The sequence below is a fragment of the Haliaeetus albicilla genome, chromosome 1 (genome assembly GCF_947461875.1).
Source record: "Haliaeetus albicilla chromosome 1, bHalAlb1.1, whole genome shotgun sequence".
Classification (NCBI taxonomy): Eukaryota; Metazoa; Chordata; class Aves; order Accipitriformes; family Accipitridae; genus Haliaeetus; species Haliaeetus albicilla.
Genome location: NC_091483.1, coordinates 4197342 through 4216712, shown reverse-complemented (window position 1 = coordinate 4216712; position 19371 = coordinate 4197342). Strand labels below are relative to the sequence as shown.

At 38.4% G+C, this 19371-nt stretch overlaps 1 protein-coding gene across 5 annotated transcripts in view; it reads right to left on the bottom strand.

Moving 5' to 3' along the window:
* SEC24D (SEC24 homolog D, COPII coat complex component) overlaps positions 1-19371 on the bottom strand; it is a 73070-nt gene that overhangs the window by 2413 nt on the left and 51286 nt on the right. For all 5 annotated transcript variants that reach the window (XM_069803404.1, XM_069803231.1, XM_069803310.1 and 2 more), the window contains 12 exons: positions 17816-17931; positions 14822-14946; positions 10162-10353; positions 9424-9517; positions 6761-6877; positions 6112-6282; positions 5239-5335; positions 4446-4591; positions 2493-2631; positions 1907-2025; positions 1030-1209; positions 305-496 (listed from right to left, as the gene is read on the bottom strand). In XM_069803404.1, the coding sequence (XP_069659505.1) occupies positions 305-496; positions 1030-1209; positions 1907-2025; positions 2493-2631; positions 4446-4591; positions 5239-5335; positions 6112-6282; positions 6761-6877; positions 9424-9517; positions 10162-10353; positions 14822-14946; positions 17816-17931 (1688 nt within the window). The remainder of the gene's footprint in view (positions 1-304; positions 497-1029; positions 1210-1906; positions 2026-2492; positions 2632-4445; positions 4592-5238; positions 5336-6111; positions 6283-6760; positions 6878-9423; positions 9518-10161; positions 10354-14821; positions 14947-17815; positions 17932-19371) is intronic.

Sequence of the window (19371 nt, the reverse complement as noted above, 5' to 3'; positions counted from 1 at the left end):
AAGTTATTTGTTCCAATTTTAGCAACACACATTCAATAGAAGTTTTAATAACTAAAACAGTGGAAGTTTAAGGTGGTTTAAAAATGCTGTGAAAGCTTCTCTCCTGTAAGCGTTCAGCGTGTTAAAGCTTATTAAAGTTTTAGGTATGTTAAGACAGTTCTGGTGTCTTAACACCTTCTGCTGGTCACCTGTTTCTGCTTTTACTTGAATGATGAAAATCTGTCTCACTTGTTTCAGTAGCAGTCTGGTCTAACTAACTAAATCATAAATTCTGAAAAAGGAGGACTAGTCTCCGTCTACTCACAGCCTCGGTGCTGATGTGTGCAAAGGATGGCACGTTGAAAAGCCCTTGGATGAGCTCTGGGGGCGTGCTGACTCCCAGCCATAGGAACATACTCAGACCGTTGGCCAGAAGGAAGGCCCCTCCTTCTGAGAGACGTTCCTCAGAGCAGCGGACGGCAGCTGGGACGGTGTCACTCTTCAGATCCAGGCTGTGCTATGGGGCAAAAATACACAACAGTTATTGTACTTGGTGACTTCAAGGTGACTAAAGCTCTAATTTAGATACTGAAAAGTAACTGTTGAAAGGTTTTGTACATATTAGCGGTTCCTTTCCAGATTAGAGGAATTAGAAACCAGCCCTCTTCTTTTTCCGTTAGTGCACTGTGTGCAAAGGAAGACCTGCCCTACATGGGGAGACTGATCACTGCTGATCTTTTAGTAAAGCTGGCATCTTTCATTAGCCTGGGCCAAAACCTTGCTAAAAGTACAGTGAGATTCTTAGAGGATGCTGATGTCAGTGATTGATAATGTTACTTCTCCATTTTCCATTAAACTAGAGGTTGTACCCTCCTGCCTCAAGTTAGTTCAACTAGCAACTCTGTCACAGTAAAAATGTAATCCAGCATGGTAGTACAACACCTGCCCAGCAGACAGAATCTTTTCTGCACCTGTACAATTGTAAAATCACAATGTACTGAAAAAAGTTTTGCTGAAAATGAAAAGATGATGTACAAACAACATACTCACAATTGGCAGAAGCTGGGGATACAAAAACAACTGTGTGTCAGCTACCCCCATAGACATGACCAGCTGTCGGTGGTAAGCTCTCTCATCAGTTGGAATTTCTGGTCTGCCAACTAGCACACAGCTCTTCAACAGACAGTTCATGTACACTGGCAGCACCTTCATTGCATCTGGAAGGATGAGCTGAGAGGCAGAGAAAGCTTGTTACTTAGTATATCCCACATGCTGGGGAATGAGAGCTGGACTTTCAAACATTTAACTAAACCACTGCTTGTTTTCTTTGATGAAAAACTAGAAAACTTGTTTATATGTGCTGTTTCAAACCAGATGTGACAGCTCTGAATGGTTAATACATTTAATAAGAATCCAAGAGAAATTTTTTGCCCTATAGACTGTAGTCATCACCTTGGATGCTGTTGTCTCCCTGTAACCCATGCTCATTTTTAGGTACTAAATTAAAGGGGAGTCACATAGGAAAAGTGGGTGTTTTTTCTCTGAACCATTAGGAGGCAAATGAAGGTCCACAGCAAGTGTCTCTCTGGTCCTCGCTAACATTAAACAAGTCAGTGCCCAGGCTTTTGGTTACTGGAAGGATTGCATGGTATGAATCGCCAGGACATAAGGGTGAATAATTTAAAAGGAAGCACCTGTTGCTTTTACTAGAGCCATTGAATTTTAAGGATGTGCTAATAATTCTAATCTTTATGTTACATTCAAGAAGAAGAAGAAAGAATTAATTTCAGCATTAATGTACAAAATTGCCAATTGTCATTCAAATAAGTCCTGAAATTGTCCTTTCTGGTACTGCTGATGTTGCAGGGTTGGTTGTTGTCTGCTGCAAAGCCTGGCTGGGGGAGGACCAAGTTCGGATGGGTTTTACCTGGCTTACTGCCGACGGGCTGGCACAATTCTTCCTGTAACACGCCAGCATGTGAGCTGTCTGATTCACCAGGATCTCTCTGACCATCTTCAGTGGTTGGCTTAGAATGGCTTTAAAAGCTACAAATACAGAAGAATAAAAGAACATGCTAAAGATGGACACATACTCTTAAAAGTATCTGTATTCTGCTAGCTTCTAATTTTACTTACCTGAGGTCTATGGCTGCTTTTTACTCTCTTTTACAGACAGCATCTTGGAGGATGTTTATTCATCTATCTTTGCCTAAAAAACCCCCACCAAACCTCCAACACTATGATAGGATGTCCATTTCTACTACTGTGTCTATACGGTTTTGTGCATTACATGTTTCTAGCTACCTTCACAAGCATTACATTTAAGGCAGTATGTCTAAAGTATGTAATCTATTTGTCTTTTCAATTTTATACTACTTCAAGAGTTGCTCAGGCTTGGAGCAGCAAGTTACAAAACACGATTTCCCTCTAGGTAAGCACTTCAGCCCCCTTTCTTTTTCCTTCCTCCACCCCAAAGCAAAAAAAGGAAACAAAATCCATCTGTTAAACTTTACCTGACTTAGCGAAGAAGTTGATAAGTGCATCTGTCTCACAAGTTTTGTAGACATCAGCTAACTGGGAACTACAATTTAAACCTATATTGTGTATGCGAAGTCTTCTTTGCCCGCTTATTGATGTGTAGAGGACCGCACACTGTAACAGAGAAGCAAATTACCATTTATTTTTATTTTAAAACGAAAAGCTTCCATCACGCAAGAGCCACCTCCTTTGTGCATAAAAGGCATAATACAATTACTTCTGTTACTCTCATTTGCTACACACTGATGGTATCATCTGAAAAACAAGAGACCACTGATTGTAAATCTGTAAGTCATACTGTGTAATCGTGCAATATTTGAACAGTTCGAATAAATGTATTGGAAAAGATGCCGCACAAGAGATAAGAAGCTTGCTTAGCAGTACTCTGCCCATCACATTATCTCTTGGCAAAAACAACACAAAACCCACTTCTTAATCTGAAAAGTTGAGTGGTTCTTTTTACGTGAATAAGTTGCTTATGAAGCGAAGGGAGGTCCTGCTAACCATGGGCTTACGTACTAAAAATCAAGGGTGTAACTTAAGAATTTCCTTACTACTCCCATTCTATTTCAACATAATGTTGATACTTCAATATAACATATGATCTAAAAGCCTGCAGGCCAAACACAGACTGCAAGCTACCTTGCATTAGATTCTTCCACAAGTATCTCTCATATGAAAGAGCTGTAAATGCAACATCTACATGGCCTATACATCCCTGCCACAGCTGCACCGTGGCTCTAGGAAGCAACTTCAGACTTACCGAACTGGATGTTTCGCCACACAGGGATTAACTGCTGACCTATGAAATGTATTTATAGGGGCAAGCTAAAAGCCAAGCAGAACAGAAATAAAAAGTTCAGATAATCCTGTGGCTTAAGTTTAAAACCTTGCAAGCAGTAACATTTTCTGTCATTAAACAAGAAAAAGGTCATGACTAAACACCTAGAATAGTAAACCACCAGATCCCATTCATTATCTGTTAATGGATGGGATAATCCCATTCCTAACAAAAGATGTATCACAAGTCTGCTTGTTGGCCATTTACACAGAGAAATACCAATTATTGCCTAAGTGGCATTTCCTGGAACTGTTACTGAGGTCCCACATTGTGGACCAAGGCAGGACGCAGATTTCATAAGCTGTGGAACAGCCTGGCATTTTCAAGGTAGGAAGGAAGTTCCTGACGCACTAGGCAAAATTCCCGTGCTAGTGGTGCTGCTGCAGCCAGTCTGATCTGAACTTGCAGGGCTATCCAGTTGAGCAGAGGACCATGGAGGGCTTGCCCCTTTCCTCTCAGAGACTGGAACCACTCTGCGCGGGAGAGAGGGTGCTGCGCTGTCTAGTAATTCGCAGAGTACGTTGTGATTCCAGCCGGTGAGTGCTGTGGGGCCTGAGGGAGCAGGGCAGCCAGCTGACACTTGCAAGCGACAACTTTCATTGCACAGGTACCATCGCTGGTGGGTCTTGAGCAGTCCGTAGGGTTGGAAGCGATGTTTAGCAATAGAGAACTGCTCTTAAACAGAGGTGTCACAAGGAATGCCACATCAATAACAGTTTCCATATAAGTAGCAATGAATCTTGTACTCCAAATAAGCAAACTTATTTAGTAAAATGGAAAAAATAATAGCTGACAAGGTCTCAGCGAGTGTTGAGAAAGCATTTTGGTATCCCCGAATAGAACATGCAGTATAGAGGTAGGCAAACACACTGATTGTCATGAGGGGCATTGTTTGTGCTTTTGAGGCAAGATGCAACCTTTGGCTGGTTAATTAAAACCTTTTTTTATTAGTGGTATTATGTCACCAGAGTCTGTGCAGGCTGTGCCTTGCTCCCATCAGTCCTACACCCTAATTTTTTTCTGTTATGGCTGAAGAAGTTCTTGCTCACAATTTCATGACACTACACGTAATTAAGCTTTATTTTACCTGAATTAGGGCTCCACTGTCTTCATTCAGTTTGTCATCATGTTTGAACTCCACTGTCACTGCCTTGTCACAGTCAACTGCTGCCATCTCTACATCTGTGGTGTTGTTCATGTAAATAGCACCAAAGAAGTCAGTAGCCCTGAAGCCTGCAGCCAAATTAAAACAAACATATCCTTTTGTTTAAAAAGGGCAAATAAAATTGACACTTTTGACTTTTTATGGTCAGTCAATTTTGCTTACTGAAACGAACCATTTTCCCTCGAGGATTTGCAGCCTCAGGCTGCTACCAACTGTCGTTGCTGATGGCATTTTTTGACAGCTGGGTGAGAGGGAAAAGCTGATGGACAAGCCACGAAGCTGCGCTGTGACTGAGACCACCCAGAACCTTTTGCACTGTTGATTTGGCCACTGTGTGTGTGTTTCTCAAATGCTTGCATTTGAGGTAAGAATGAATGCGTGAAAAGTAGACATAGTAATGTCATTTGAAGTGTGAAAATGAAGGAACATGTAAGTGTCCAGCAGCAACACTTTTTTATACAACTTGCTTGCAATCCAAGATGCATGCATAATGATCAGAAGCCTTACTTGTATTTGAAAAGTAATTATTATGGAGTCATATACAGGAAGGACATATTCATGCATTTTATCAGCCTATCCAATTACTTTTCAAGAGGTACATAATGAAGTTAAAACAGTTAGCCTGATCTTACACATGACCTCTACAGCACTATATTAAGTTATATATTGTCGTATTTATTCCTGTTTTATTTTCGTTCCCAACGGGCACCTTTACCTGTACTCGTCCGAACCCTCATTATTGCATCAAATCCGGTCTTTTTTTCTATGTCCTTCCTGAGGTCACTTAAGAACTGGGGACTGTCAGCATTGAGCTAGAAAGGCAAAGCAAAAGCAAAAGTTGCAGTTCACCACCCGGTGGCAGCAACATAGCAGAAACCCAACCCTCTCCCTCCCCCTGTGATCCCCCCGACATCGAATCTGTTCTTTTCACATTTAACATCTCTCGTTCCCTTCAAAAAGAGAAGCAATGTTGATTGTTGTTTTGTTAACAGAAACATATGAAGGCAAGTGTCCACCAATTCATCACTAGGCTTGGACATCCAGAATTTCTATTCAATCAAATTATCTCCAGTAACATCCATTCCTGCACTTAACCTTGCAGCCTAGCTTGGATTTTACGGCACAGCCTTAAGAATTGCAGAGTAGCCTTGCGGACTTTGCAAAAAACGCTTTTTTGCAGGACAGCTCCTGATACAGAGGAAGTCCCTCACTCCCCAGAGAGATTCTCATGAAATTTTAAACAAGTGTTACAGCTTTGGGGGGATGTGTCTGGGGGGGTATGTCTTTATCGTAAGCATTTTTATCTTTATATACAGGAGTAATTGACTTCCTTGCTCAGGTGCCAGCATATTTAAGTAAGTGGATGGAATTTTAAGATACCAACCAGCTTATTACTGTTTTGAGATATATATTTGAGCCTGATCTGTCATTTCTAAGTTTGAATTTTATCCCCTGGAGTTTATAAGTAAGTTTTCTAGAGTCGCTCCACTTTTATGTTAAATGTCAAAGCACACATTGAAATGAAAAGGAAAAAACAACAAATCCTCAGGTGTTACTATCTGAAAGGCAGGAAACACACATCACTTACCTGGAAATTGTTGTACTTGTACAATGTTCCTCCAGTGTACATTGTGATGAGACCCATAGAGGCTACGTCCACATACTGATTTGGGAAGAGGAACAAATTCACGCAGCAGCCATTAGCCACACAGTCCCTGGCTAAGGCCTCGTAAGAATTTGCCTGGGGCTGGAAAAGCGTCTGCACAGAATTAAATAATACAAGTGTCATAACATTAGATACTGTTGGTAGCCAACCACAATCCAAACCCCCACTTGAAGAAAAAAAGATGAAGTGGAAGTTTAAAGCGAGGCATGGATTCGATTAAAAATGTGTTGCCCCTGCCCATACACTTGTATGCAGGGAACCAACTCGGTTCTTAGACAACTAAATCACTAAGAGGCAGGTAATAAAGGCTCTTGATGGGTGGAATGACTTGCTGCTGAGGGGGGTTCCTTTATGGATAAAAATGGTTGCTTTATGGTAGTTTTGACTTCAGTGTTCCTGTAGAGGCAGCATCAATGTATCTACATAATGTAATCAAGGCACAGTGAGAATGGGAATATTATATAATTAAACAAGACATCCTTGCAAAAGAAAATAAATGAAAAAAGGTCAAGCCTCTATTAGAGAAATTCAGCATAATAGCAGTCCCTTGTTAACTCAGAGTAGAAAATACCTTTTCTTTATCTGTATTGAGTAGTTTTTTGTCATCTCTGTTTCTCAGCTTCCCTGGTGCTTCCGCAGTTGGCAATGATGAATGGAAAATAAACAGTTTTCCAGCACATTCTGCAGCCTGTTTCAAAGACACCATATTGGCATATTTATTACTGCTAAGATAAACAAGTCTAATTTTCATACATTGTGGTATCTCGAGAGAACAGTGTAAACTTTCTGCAAGTTCCTCAGAGCTAAATAATTCATCTAAAGACTCAAAATTTGATGGAAATAAGTCCTGAAACAAACTGGGAATTTTACGTCAGCAAACAACTTGGTCTAACGCACAGATACATTGGCTGATGCGTTGTTACAGTGATTTTTCTATATAGGAATCTAAAATCTTGGATGGGCAAAACGAGGAGTACCTCTCTTGGAGACTTTCTAATTGGATACAAGCATTATGCAATAAGTATCAAAAGTACAAATACTAAATTGGATAAAATTAAAAGGAAATGTAATTGAACAGAAAAAATATTTCTTTCAGTTCAGGCACAATAGTGTTCACTACATTTTTATAGACAAGCAAGGATTATATTCCTGTACTAGATTCCATGTTCAAATCTATACTAAAGTGCAGGAGTATCAAAATTTGTAATGAACATTTCCTCCTCTCACTAAGACGTGAAGTAACTGCCAGTTGTTATTCAAGTCTTCTATTCTTACTTAGAACTCCAGTGAGAACATGATATTTACTGAGATGACAAAGTACTGACAGAAAACCCTGAATTCCAAAGAAGAAAGTAACAACAGTAGCAAGTACCACAGGCATCTTTGTACTATTAACAAGCTTTTCCACCAAAATTTAGAAAATCCAGTTTATCGCTTACTCTTGAGACAGGTAATGGGAATGATCAGAACAGAGTATTCCAGTTGGAAGGGACCTACTACAAGGATCATCTAGTCCAGCTGCCTGACCACTTCAGGGCTGACCAAAAATTAAAGCAAAGAGAAGTTAAAACTGATTAGAAATTCTGAGGTCTTCCAAGTATTGAAGAAGTTGGGTGAACGGAAGGAAGGAGGAAGGAGGGATTTGTCCTTTTCTTGCTCCAGACTTAACCGCACATCCAGGTTAAAACTGCAATACCTAAGACTACAGACACAAATCAGCTTTGGTACTCTTTCTCCTCCAGATCTTAAGATGTTCACAAGATAAAGATATTCCACATTTCAAAATAAGCTATGACATTCTTCTGGAAAAACTACAAAATCTCTTTGCTATGGCAGAAATACAATTGAAGGCAGCATCTTATAACAGAGCTGAAATTTTACCCCTAATACCTTTAATCACGAATGCCAATTTCTTCAATTCCTTTCAAGAAGCATTCTGCTGAAGACTGAAAGACTTATCAAATACCTATTTGTCATTATACGCATTGGGAATTACTGACATGGCTTTTGACAAATTTTCTAAAATGTATTTATGTTATTTCTAAAAGTGTACTAAAATTAATCTCAAATAGGAACACAATCCATTTTATTCTTTTTAGACAAGAATTGTTTTCTTGAGCGCAGGTATATGCATATTAATAATTTACAGTGAAAAGCCTTACAAATTGTAACTTTAAAATAATGAGCTAAATGAAAAGCTTAATTAAGAGCTGCTTTCTTTTATAGCCAACATCAAAGGAAATTTACAATTATGGCCCTTAAGTTTGTTTCGTAGAAGTCAAGTATTGGCAAAGAGCATTCCAACGGAAGTGGTAACCAAACGTCTGTTTTGCACACATACCTTCTGGCAGTATGAATAAATAACAAGAAAACAGGTATTAATTAAATATTTGATAAACAGATTTGAGAAATGTTGTGTATTTTCAGTTCAACAAATTTATCTACTCAAAGTTCATGCTTTCCTATACACAGCTTGCAGATAAATCAACTATTTTAACACCACTGCCTGTTTCCTGCCCCTACAAATCTTGTGGTGAACCATGGTGGCATTCTTTTAATTGGCAGCGCTCCCTGGAAATGTCAGCACTTCAGGGGATGTCCTAGAAATGCAGAAAGCAACTGGGGATGCATCTTGACCTGTGGATTCATTTTCAGCTGTATTCAAGTTGTGAGAACTTGTCAGTTAAGCAGAAACCCTCCAACCCCCTACCCAATTGAGTCATAAATAGTCACAAAGATCTCGTTTTGCACAAGAAGACAGCAGAAGCAGACTAGGCAGGGCAAAATCGTATCTTACACTGACTCTTCTCCTGCCCTTCACACGTGCAAGGACTGGGTATCTGTACAAACATCCAGAGTATCTATCAGTTCTGCTGCAGTAACTAAACACTTTTTTATTTCTCTCAAATACTGAACAAGAAACTGACTCCTGCTCCTCATCTTCTCCTAAACATCCATTCTATGTGGAATAGACTCTAGAGACTGGTTTCCCTCAATAAGCAAAATTGGGAAACAGATGTTATGCCTGTCAGTGTTCTCATTTTGACTAAAGCAGTTCAAATGTACTGTTAGAATAACGGAACATTAGTGCTGGAAACAATCATCGACTTTTTTTTCTATTTTACCATTGTGATTTGTAGGAGGACTTGGGACTGGCTTCTAGCAAACAGAATTTCTGCAGCTTATCAAGTCTTATTTAAGAGCTGTTTCTCTTACAGAGAGGAACATTCTAACCTTTAGCGCCTCCATGCCAGCCTGGATAACAGGAGCAAAGATGGTCTCACTCTCGTTAGTGTCTGCAAACATCTCTGGAATCTGGTCCAACAAGCTACGAAACACAAAAGGATCAGTGTCTCAACTGGTTAGCATATTTGGGATAATCCCCAAACATACCTTTTAACATACCAAGCCTTCACACAGAAGGCTGTTTTCCATGCAAATTTATATTAAAAAAATATGAATTTTGATCACTCAATTTTTTTAGGATTCCAGCCAGAATAAAAACAAAGTATAAATTTTTAAATTCTATGAGATGCACTATTTCAAAGCTGGTAACATAAAGGAACATGCAATAAATAAAAAATAGCTAAAAATTAAGGAGTCCTAGTGTGCTGTAAGGACTTACGAGTCCTTAGATCATATCCAGGTGTGCATCGTATACATCGCAAGAGGAAAAACATGCAACATGGCACATAGCCACAACACCCCTCCCATTTTTGAAGCAGCACAGCTGAAGATGCATGCTTTACACCTGGCCCAAATATGCTTTCAAATTCAGCACTGGGGGGTTGTTGATATCACTTTTTCTTTGCCTCAGAGGTGGAAATACATGACTTGAAGCATCTCCTGACTTCTAAAGTATCACAGTAAACACATGTACCCCCCAAAACCCAATAACACAATTGACTAAAAGGCATAATGCATATCATAAGCATTCAGATCTTATTCACATATGGAATAATTATACTTTACTTGGTAACAACAGATCGTGATTCCTGAAAGTTAACAAGGAAGCCATCCAGCAAAGGAACAAAAACTTCTCCAACATCTGAGACCACCATCATCTGAGGCTGAGCTAAGCTGCTTTTTACATTAAAAAAGTGGAGGACCTTGTTATAAGTGACAAAACCAACTCGAATTGCTGAGGATTCTTCTTGCTCTTCTCTGTAAGAAAAGCAAAAACAACTGGTTATAATTCTGAAATTCCGACCCTGCAATAAAAGCATCCCTCTGAAATGCAAGGCTGCTTTCAGATCATTATCTGTACTGGGAGCAACAAAGCAAACAACAACCAAGCAGATATAATGGCCTCAATCTTTGCCTTAGGTCAAATTAAAACACTCCAATAAAACCAACTGGTGTATTATTTACTTCTTTAAAAAAATATATATTTACATCAACCCTATCAACTGTGCATCCCATCCAAGCAGTCAAAACTCCTTAAGACAAAGAACAAACCATGCTGTCCTCAAACATGGAAAAGAGAGAACAGAACAATTAGTTACAAGATATAATCAGAAAATCAGTTTTATTTAGAACACATTGTAATGCAGTGACGCTAATGATTGGTGCCTAGTAAGAATAGTAACTAGGCTTGAATAATGTCTGGTGACTTTGGTGGGTCAATCTTCTGCTGCAGCAGGACTACTTTTAAGCAGCAAAAGCTGTTAAATCCTCCATAGCTATGTATCACACAGAAAACATACTGTAGGAATTACTCATTATTACTGCTAGTACATTCCCAGGCCAACCAAAGCTAGCAAACTGCTGCTGTGAGCTACACCTGCAGGAACACCACAGGCAGCAGGCTCAGTCTCTGTTTTTGTGGTGGTAACTAACTCTTCTAAGCAGTAGCCCACTCTGCCATTAGCAGCAGCATTAACAGTACTAGTTAGACCCTTACCAGGTTTGCAGTCCTAAGTTTAGTGAGCTTTTCCCTAAAAGGCAATCCTATTCAAAAAATTGGTCTTAATTACTACTAAAATAGCACCTTCCTGTAGCAGGGCGTTCTCTCGCAAATGACAAACCAAGCCTTTAGCATGAAAAATGCCAGATAGGAAGCCTGTGGTACTTGCAGTTACTACAGGTCAGCCCATGTGTTATGTATGGCAACATTAAACACTTAAGCAGCCTACTTATGGTGAGATGTCACAAAACCAGCAAATACCAAGTCTAATGCTTTTGCATGCAAAATATTCATATTCAAAGTACTGAAACTTGGAAATCCTCATTCAATTCCCAGCTATGCCACTGATTTAATGTACAACCTGAGAGGAAATTATTTCTCTATGCCTCAGTTTTCATTTGTAAAAGGGGAACAGCAAGAATTATTGTTTAATCTCACTAGGATGTAGAAATATGTACCACAAAGTTCTTTGAGACTGCAGCAATAGGAACCACAGAAATGGCCAAGCTGATTTTATTTTCTTTAGTTTATAAAAGAAGTCACTCACGGAAGACTATGACTGTACAAAATTTAACACAAAAAAATATGCTACTCCACAAACAGGATACCATAATGTACACAGACTCATACAGATGGTACTATCACACCAAAAGCATTTAACAGAGCCCTACCTTAGTATTTCCAATTTCTAGGCACTTAGGGAAAAAAAATCTATTTATCCCTCACTCTAACCTCTGAAGAAGCAACAGAATGTTAACAGTCACCCTGAGCCTTCACCACAGTAAAGCAGCCAGGGTCTGAAAATATTTATCCCCCTAAGGGAGTGTAAAGCCTTGGCCCCACCAAAATCAATGGCAAGGCCTCCATCCCATTCCACTGCAACCAACAGATTGCATTTCATGATTTCACAAACGCTTGCAGAATCGAAAGTCAAACTAAAGAGGAGAAACAACACAAACACACTTCTACTGCAATTCTTGTTCTTCTTATTGCAAATAGAAAAAACTGTCAGGCTTCTTCCTGGCTATCAAATCTGTTTGTCCTCAGAGAAAAAAAAAAAACAAAAAAAACCAAAAATGTCATCAGCAGTTTCACAAGCTTCATCTAAAACCTTGAGCTTGGGAGACAAATCATTTTTCTCATCTACAAACTTTAACTCTCACATCAGTCTAGAATGTTAATCTACCATTCGTGTTTTATGGGAACACAGCTGGATGGGAAAGTGGCTACTTGGATCTAAAACAAATCAATATTCTATATTGAACACACTCCACAGAGAAGCATTTTCAATAATTCCTCCAAGATACATTAACTCAAACAGATGCATCATTTCTGAATGTAAATTTCTAATCATTCCCAGCACTCGGACACTATTTTCTTAGTAACATGATTAACAGGGAGCATTCAAGAGCTTGATGAGGACAAGGTATTATTAACTTTCTGCACATATAGCACTTTCCCACTTCAAAGAGAAGTATCCACATCATCCTAGTAGTCCCAAAGTTGTTACACAGCAGGTATTTGGTACAATTTTTTCAGATACTGCTCTTGCCTGTGGCAGTCCGTACTGCCACACTTCATCCAATTTCTTCTATCGTAGTTTTAAAAGATTAGCTGTAAATGTAGCAGTCGATTGCCTATGTACCTCACACTCTATTTAGTTCTTTTTAAAGTCTCAGAATGAGACGTCTGGATCATATGTACAGAAATGCATTCAAATGTTTTGGGGCTTTTGGTGGTGGTTTTTTTTGTTTGTTTGTTTGTTTTAATTATGCACCTAAAAATCATATCTGCACAACCAGTTAGCCTGATTTTCTGAGCTCATAAGCACAATTTCTATAAACCCATTTCATCTAAATACAGCCAGAGGTTTCTGGTTTGGAACACATTAAGTTTGAAAATGTCTGCTCTAAAATTTCAAGCAAGCAAATAATGTGGTTTCTGCTGTGTTGCAAGTCTACAAAAACACAAAGTTCTTAACACCAAGTCTTGAGCCACCTACCTTAATCCTTTCTTTGCTGCCTCTAACTTCTCACTTCGCAGCCATTTTCACAGGCTTACCTGGCACAGGCCTTTACACCAATGGCCTTTTTGTAACACAGATTGCTTTGCTACCCCAAGTCTGTCTTCTTAAAGATATGAGCATAGGGTAGATTTCCAGCACAGGGCTTTCACCTCATGTGGTAACAGCAGAATATTTTTGCAGGTGTCTTTGTCCAGTAACAGAAAATGAACAAGCAGTGACCTTTGTCTCAGCACCAAAACGGCAGTTTCACCACAAATTTTGGTGGAATGCCTTCTGTTTTGTTTTTGTTTTTTTTTTTTTTTAATTAGTATTGTTTAAAGACAACAGACAACAGAGTCTGAAGAAACTGAAGGGCTTACCCTTTCTTTATTTTTTTTATTGCTTTTTTCAGTGGACAAGAAAACTTTGGCCCTACAAACAAATTATATAGCAGCAGATCTCTGCAGAGTGCTGGTGAGGAAAATAATTAATGTGCCTTTTTTATGATGTAGATACCCACGCTTTCATTTTTCATCAACTTCCCCTATTCAAGCCTAAGTGTTTCTAAACTGCCAACTGCTTTTTGTTACTACACTTATGCCTTTTATTATCTTCAGAGTCATGATCAATCCTGACAGAAAGCTCTGAGATATGTTCAGGATAATATCAAACACTTGTGTCTCCAGTATAATCTTCAATGACAAAGTACTTGAGAGATGGCCTTACATGGGCATCTGACAAACTAACCCCCCACCCTGGACTGGAATTTCTTTCATGCACAGAGATCCCAGAAGGACATACGATAAAAGATTTTTAACATATCCCAGGTTATCGCAAGGATCTCGTCTCCCACCCTTCCTCACTTTGCTCTTTCCATTTCTTAAGTCTGTACTCCCTCTGTAAGTATTGTTATTCAGAATGCATTTTCCTTCTGTATGTTTTTCAATGCTTTTATATGCCTTTGCTGAGAAACATCTCGTTTACTTAATTTCTCAGTGTTTCACTGCTCTCATTTAATTATGTGTGTCTGCATTATTTAAACTTTAATGAAAACTATATTAATATACTATACTAAAAACTATACTAAACTACACTAAAATAATATACTGTCATTAATATTGATCGGCAGCAACACTACTACTGTGTGTTTAATGCTCACAAAGCAAATGTGCTGTATTTCATAAAATGGCTGTTGCCTACAAAATTTGTTCCCCTCTCAGATACATACCAGGACAGAAAAGTCTCTCAGCACAGCAAGAAGCTTTAAAAGTTTTGCTAATTAACAATAAGAGCTAAAGATACAAGCCACCAACACTATGGCTTTAGAGAGACTTGCCATTCTTGAATATTCTGTTTTTGATATTTCCCTGTTTAATTTAATGAGAAAAGCAGCATTGCGATAAACAGAACTACAGCAAGTAAAGTCAGAACTACAAGCTGGGACTTAGCTGATAATACCACTAGAGTTCACTACAAGAAAGGGAAAGAATGCAAGCTACATGAGCAACTAGTATGACAGATTTTTTCCATTCATATAGTAAGCCCAGACATCAAAGTTTAAGAACTACCAGCAGTGTTAAAATTAACATTTGGTCACTATCACCCCGAAATGCCTGTACTGTAAATTCTGACATTTTCTGTAGCTTGTTTTTACCTCTCAACATGCAAAGCTACATGAAAACTGCAGTGTATTGAGTTAAGCAAAGCACACGTTTCTTTACCTTGGAAGTTTATCTAGCAGAGTCTTCAGTTCATCACATATGAGTTTAACTAGGCCACTGTTTATGTTTCTGTACGATACATCAATCATGAAGATATAAGCTGGTGGCTTTGGAGGCTTGTTGTTCTACAGAAAAAAATGACCGTTCACAGGGAAAATTAGACAGTGTCCTGTTATGTCGAAAAAAATTTACAGGTGGTACCATAAGGCAATCTAAATACAGCATTCAGTTGTTTGAAAAATGCTGTGAATTATAAATGATAACTACTGCAGAAAGCTGACAAGTATTGGGTCAAGTCCACCCCTGGAATAAAATATTATTACTGGAAAATAGCATCCTAATGGAATAAAATATGCGAAGGCTTAACAGTTTATTAGATAAGATGAAACACAAACATTTTCTGCTCAAATTCAAGTGTTTACACAAATTTGCCTTTTTTCTGTACCCATACTGTTTTTTCATTCCCTATATCAATACGCAATACCATTTTGGTAATGTGAACACTTAAATTCAGGTTTTGTTAGCATTTGTGTCTAACAACTGTTAAGTGATTTCTAACCAATCTGAAAAGAGAAAATAAAACTTAGGTACTGAACTAGAATTAAAATATCTCAGTTCTTAGCAGTACCAAGTCATGATCATCTGCATCCTGCCTTTCTTGCTGTCTCATGCTCTAACGCATTCTGGACAACTGAACTGTTCTTTCAGGAATAAGCTGACTTTCTGCAAGATAATCAAAGCATGAGACTGGAACATTCAATGTATGCAACTGCTGCATACACAGCAGTGACTTGGGCTGGTATGGATTCCTTTGAGAATTCCTCTTACTCGTAATGTAAGTGGCATACAAATTGTGACATACACTACCGACACAAGTTTCTGTAAGTAAGAAAAAGTAAGATGAAGGGGTTTTGTTTCCAAATAAAGCAATGTAATGCTGAGAGAGGTACCCAGGAAGAAGGTCATATAAAGTCAACATAGCAATGGTAATCATCATACTCCCTAAGATCAGTTTTCCTAATTCCCATTAAGACAAGTAGTGGACACGTGGTGTCAAATTCAAGACAGCTTTTCCATTATACTTTTTCACTTCCTTCATATAGAGTTCTGACGACTTAACCAAATTATACTTGTTAAACTAAACCTCAGAAAACTCCATTTAAGAAAAAAATCATCTAACCCTTGAATTATGACTTATCCATAGTCCTGGCACACTTTAAACTTAACATTATACCCTTGATCTCACTTTATTTGACTCATATAAATCAAGATTAATTCCTGTGAACTAAAACTAGCCAGTATTTTTAAAAGCTGCTCTGTTTACTGTATTTGGATTCTAGTTTCAAAAACGGTATCAAACACTACTTCTAAACTCTTGTATCGCATCACCATTTATAAAGAATCCCTGCATAATTTCTGACAAATATATGGTAGAAATGAGGGCTTGTGCTCTTGCCACATCCGCTTAGCATGAGCGCCATAATGCAAAACAGCTGTTATTTGTTAACATTTTTTGTAGCTGTTCATCTTTGTCATTTGATAAGCACAAAGGGAAATGACTTTTCACTTCTGTCTTAAACTGAATTTATAAAAGAATTAAACCTTTGCAACTTGGAGCAAAATGAAAAATAAATTATAAAATAATGTTAACTTCCGTAAAATTTAATGACTCAGCATTTCCAGCATGAGTGTTAAATTTGTAAGAGATTTCTTTTTTGTAACATTCTAGAAGTCTACGGACAGGTCTTTGCAACAAGAATACAGACCATACTCAATGACTTCTCAAGGAAACTCCCTGATTTAAGCTATATGGCAAAAGCCATTGCACTGAAAGATGCAATGTGATGACGACTGCATCACACACGGTTACATTCTGGAGTAGAGAAAAAGAACCATGAAAATAGCACAAAGCCATTCAGTACACATGAGTTTTCAAATGTTTAGCTGCCAGAAATCAGCAAAGCTTAACCAAATTTGATGGAGCTACACAGGATGTACACTGAGGATCCTGCACTGTATTTCTGTAATGCCTCACTACAACTCTCTCCTGTTCCAGGGTTTAACCCAGATTTCAATAACATCTATATAGGTCGTCTCAGGGATTTCACTGGATTTTGGAGCAGTACCCTAGCAAGAAAGCAGAATTAAAACTGTTCATTTTCTTCATACCAGCAATAATTTCATGGTCTGAGGAAGTTACTGGTACCTACTTCAAAACTTTGTAGGATCCAGTTGCCTTGCCTAACCTTATCATGACCTTAATTCCACTGACAGGAAGAACATTCTGCCTGTTTTTCAGCAAGAACAGAAAAATATGTCCATACTGTGGACAGAGGAAGTCACACTTGCGGTTTTGTAAAATGAGCTAAAGTTTGAAAAGTTTAAGTAATTTATGCTTTTGGAAATATCAAATACAGTTCTCTAATAAAATCAACTACAAATATTTACAGTGACTTGAGTGGGCTTTGGATTGAATTCTGCAGTGAGTTAATATTAGGAGAGAGAACCCATTCCATTGTAACTTATTTACTGGTCAGAACACTGAAACTACTCTTGCCAGGGAAGGATTACAAGGTCGAATTCCCTTGCTAAGGTTTTCAATATTGGGAAGGCAATTTAGGCATGTGTCTGTCTTCAAAAACCAATAGAAGACATGCATCTGAAATGCAACACTGCATCAGAATTTCAACTGTCTCCTCTAAACAGGGCAACATAGTAGCTAGGACCAAAAAAACCGCCCCAGTTGAAGACTGGTGATCCATAACTTTGCTGCACTGTTTGTTATTCTTACTCGCTAGTCTCATACTCTGCAGCACAAAAGAACAAAACATAATATTGTAAGCTTAAATTCTCCGCATCTATCTATGTTTTCCAGAATGTTCCTGGAATCTGATACTCAGCTTACAAGTGTATTTACTCTACTGTAGCTATTTAAAGGATTTTGTTTGTTTTGACATAAAATTGTAAATTAGTTTGCATACTGGAAATACTCACTCGGCAATAATCCAAAGTAGCAACATATTCATAAGATCCCAGAGATAGCTCAGGCCTTTCATAGTGGTCTACCCGTCGGCCAATGTGGTCCAGATGTTGAAAGAAGAATGGAGGGACTAAAAGCCAACACAAGAACAGGAAAAAGAAGTTTATATTTTGGGAAGGAGGGGAACAACCCAACAATTTCTTTCAACAGATACAATGTACTAATGTAGGTTCCTGTGTTACTATCAAGGGAAGAGTTTAAACACTTAACCCAGGTTGCAATGAACCCAATTCTTCCCCACCTAGGCTTAAAAAAAACCCAACCAAACAAAACCCCACAACATTCTAGTAATGCCAGCTCCTTTTGCATTTGGAAGACAGGGCATATTCCCCTATAAATGTCCATATTCTCCCACCTCTACATTGTCAGGGTTGAGTAGGTAAAACTGACCCAGGTCATTTCCACAGGCAGGAGCCTGTTACCCTCAGGATACAGACTTAACAGTGACTATTTTGGCAGTAGATACAGTCTACTCATAGCTTAATTCAAATCACCGGAGGCAGAGTTCTGCAGAGGGACAGCAGTAAAAACAGCACTTTTCCTAAAGTGTGTACTGCTTTATTGAAAAATACCACTTCACTGGAAAGAGCTCTACAAGATTCACAACCCTGGCCTACTGTACAGCAAAGTACATTGAGTCCATTATACCGGGAACCTTCTGCAGCTACAGATAAAAGGTGCAGAACTCCAAAGCATTAAGAAATCAAGTGGGTTTGCCACCAACAATTTATATACAGCTAGTCTAATAGTTAGAGTCACCTTGGGGAAGAGTCACCTCTGGATTTTAGCTTCTCTTTCTTCAATCAATATATATTTAGAGTTAGAATGCTTATTTTTTCACATTTTTGCCTGTAAAAAGCATATGTGTGTGTGAGTGGGGGAATATCTACCTTGTTTGTTTGCCATTTTTAGTCCTCATTAAAGTTTTTCTTTAAAGTGCTTTCTGACTTGGATAAAACACTGTAGTAATGATTTAAAGCAACACTGCAACTTAAATGTCTTTCTTAAACTCTTCACAATGCATTTAGATTTCTCTTTTTGAGAGTTTAAATTGCTAACAAACTCTGAAATTTGTTATCTGCTATGCTTGCACAAACATTTGAGCATCAAGCAGAAAAGAAGTTGGAATGAGTCTTTCAAGGTTCACGTTTCAGAGTTGAAAAGATTACTGTATTAGGGAAAGCACTATACCGCTGTGATCCAGCTGAGGAAATCCAGCTAGATACAAATGTCTAGAAAGGCTAGTTCTGGCAAAGATTTGGGATTTAGCCAAGAGCACAAGAACAGTTATGAGTCACATGCAGCACACTTGAACAAATATGGCATGGTATCTTCTGTGAAAACCAACACTTGTCACAGTAAGATTAATAAGTTATTTAACCATTGCATCCACAGTCATGGACATGGCTGTAAATATTTGGTTCTTGCTCAGCATTTAGATTTCTTAAAGAAATTAATTTTTTTCCACACAAAAGTTGCTTTCAGTTAGCAATACAAGCAGCTTTGTATC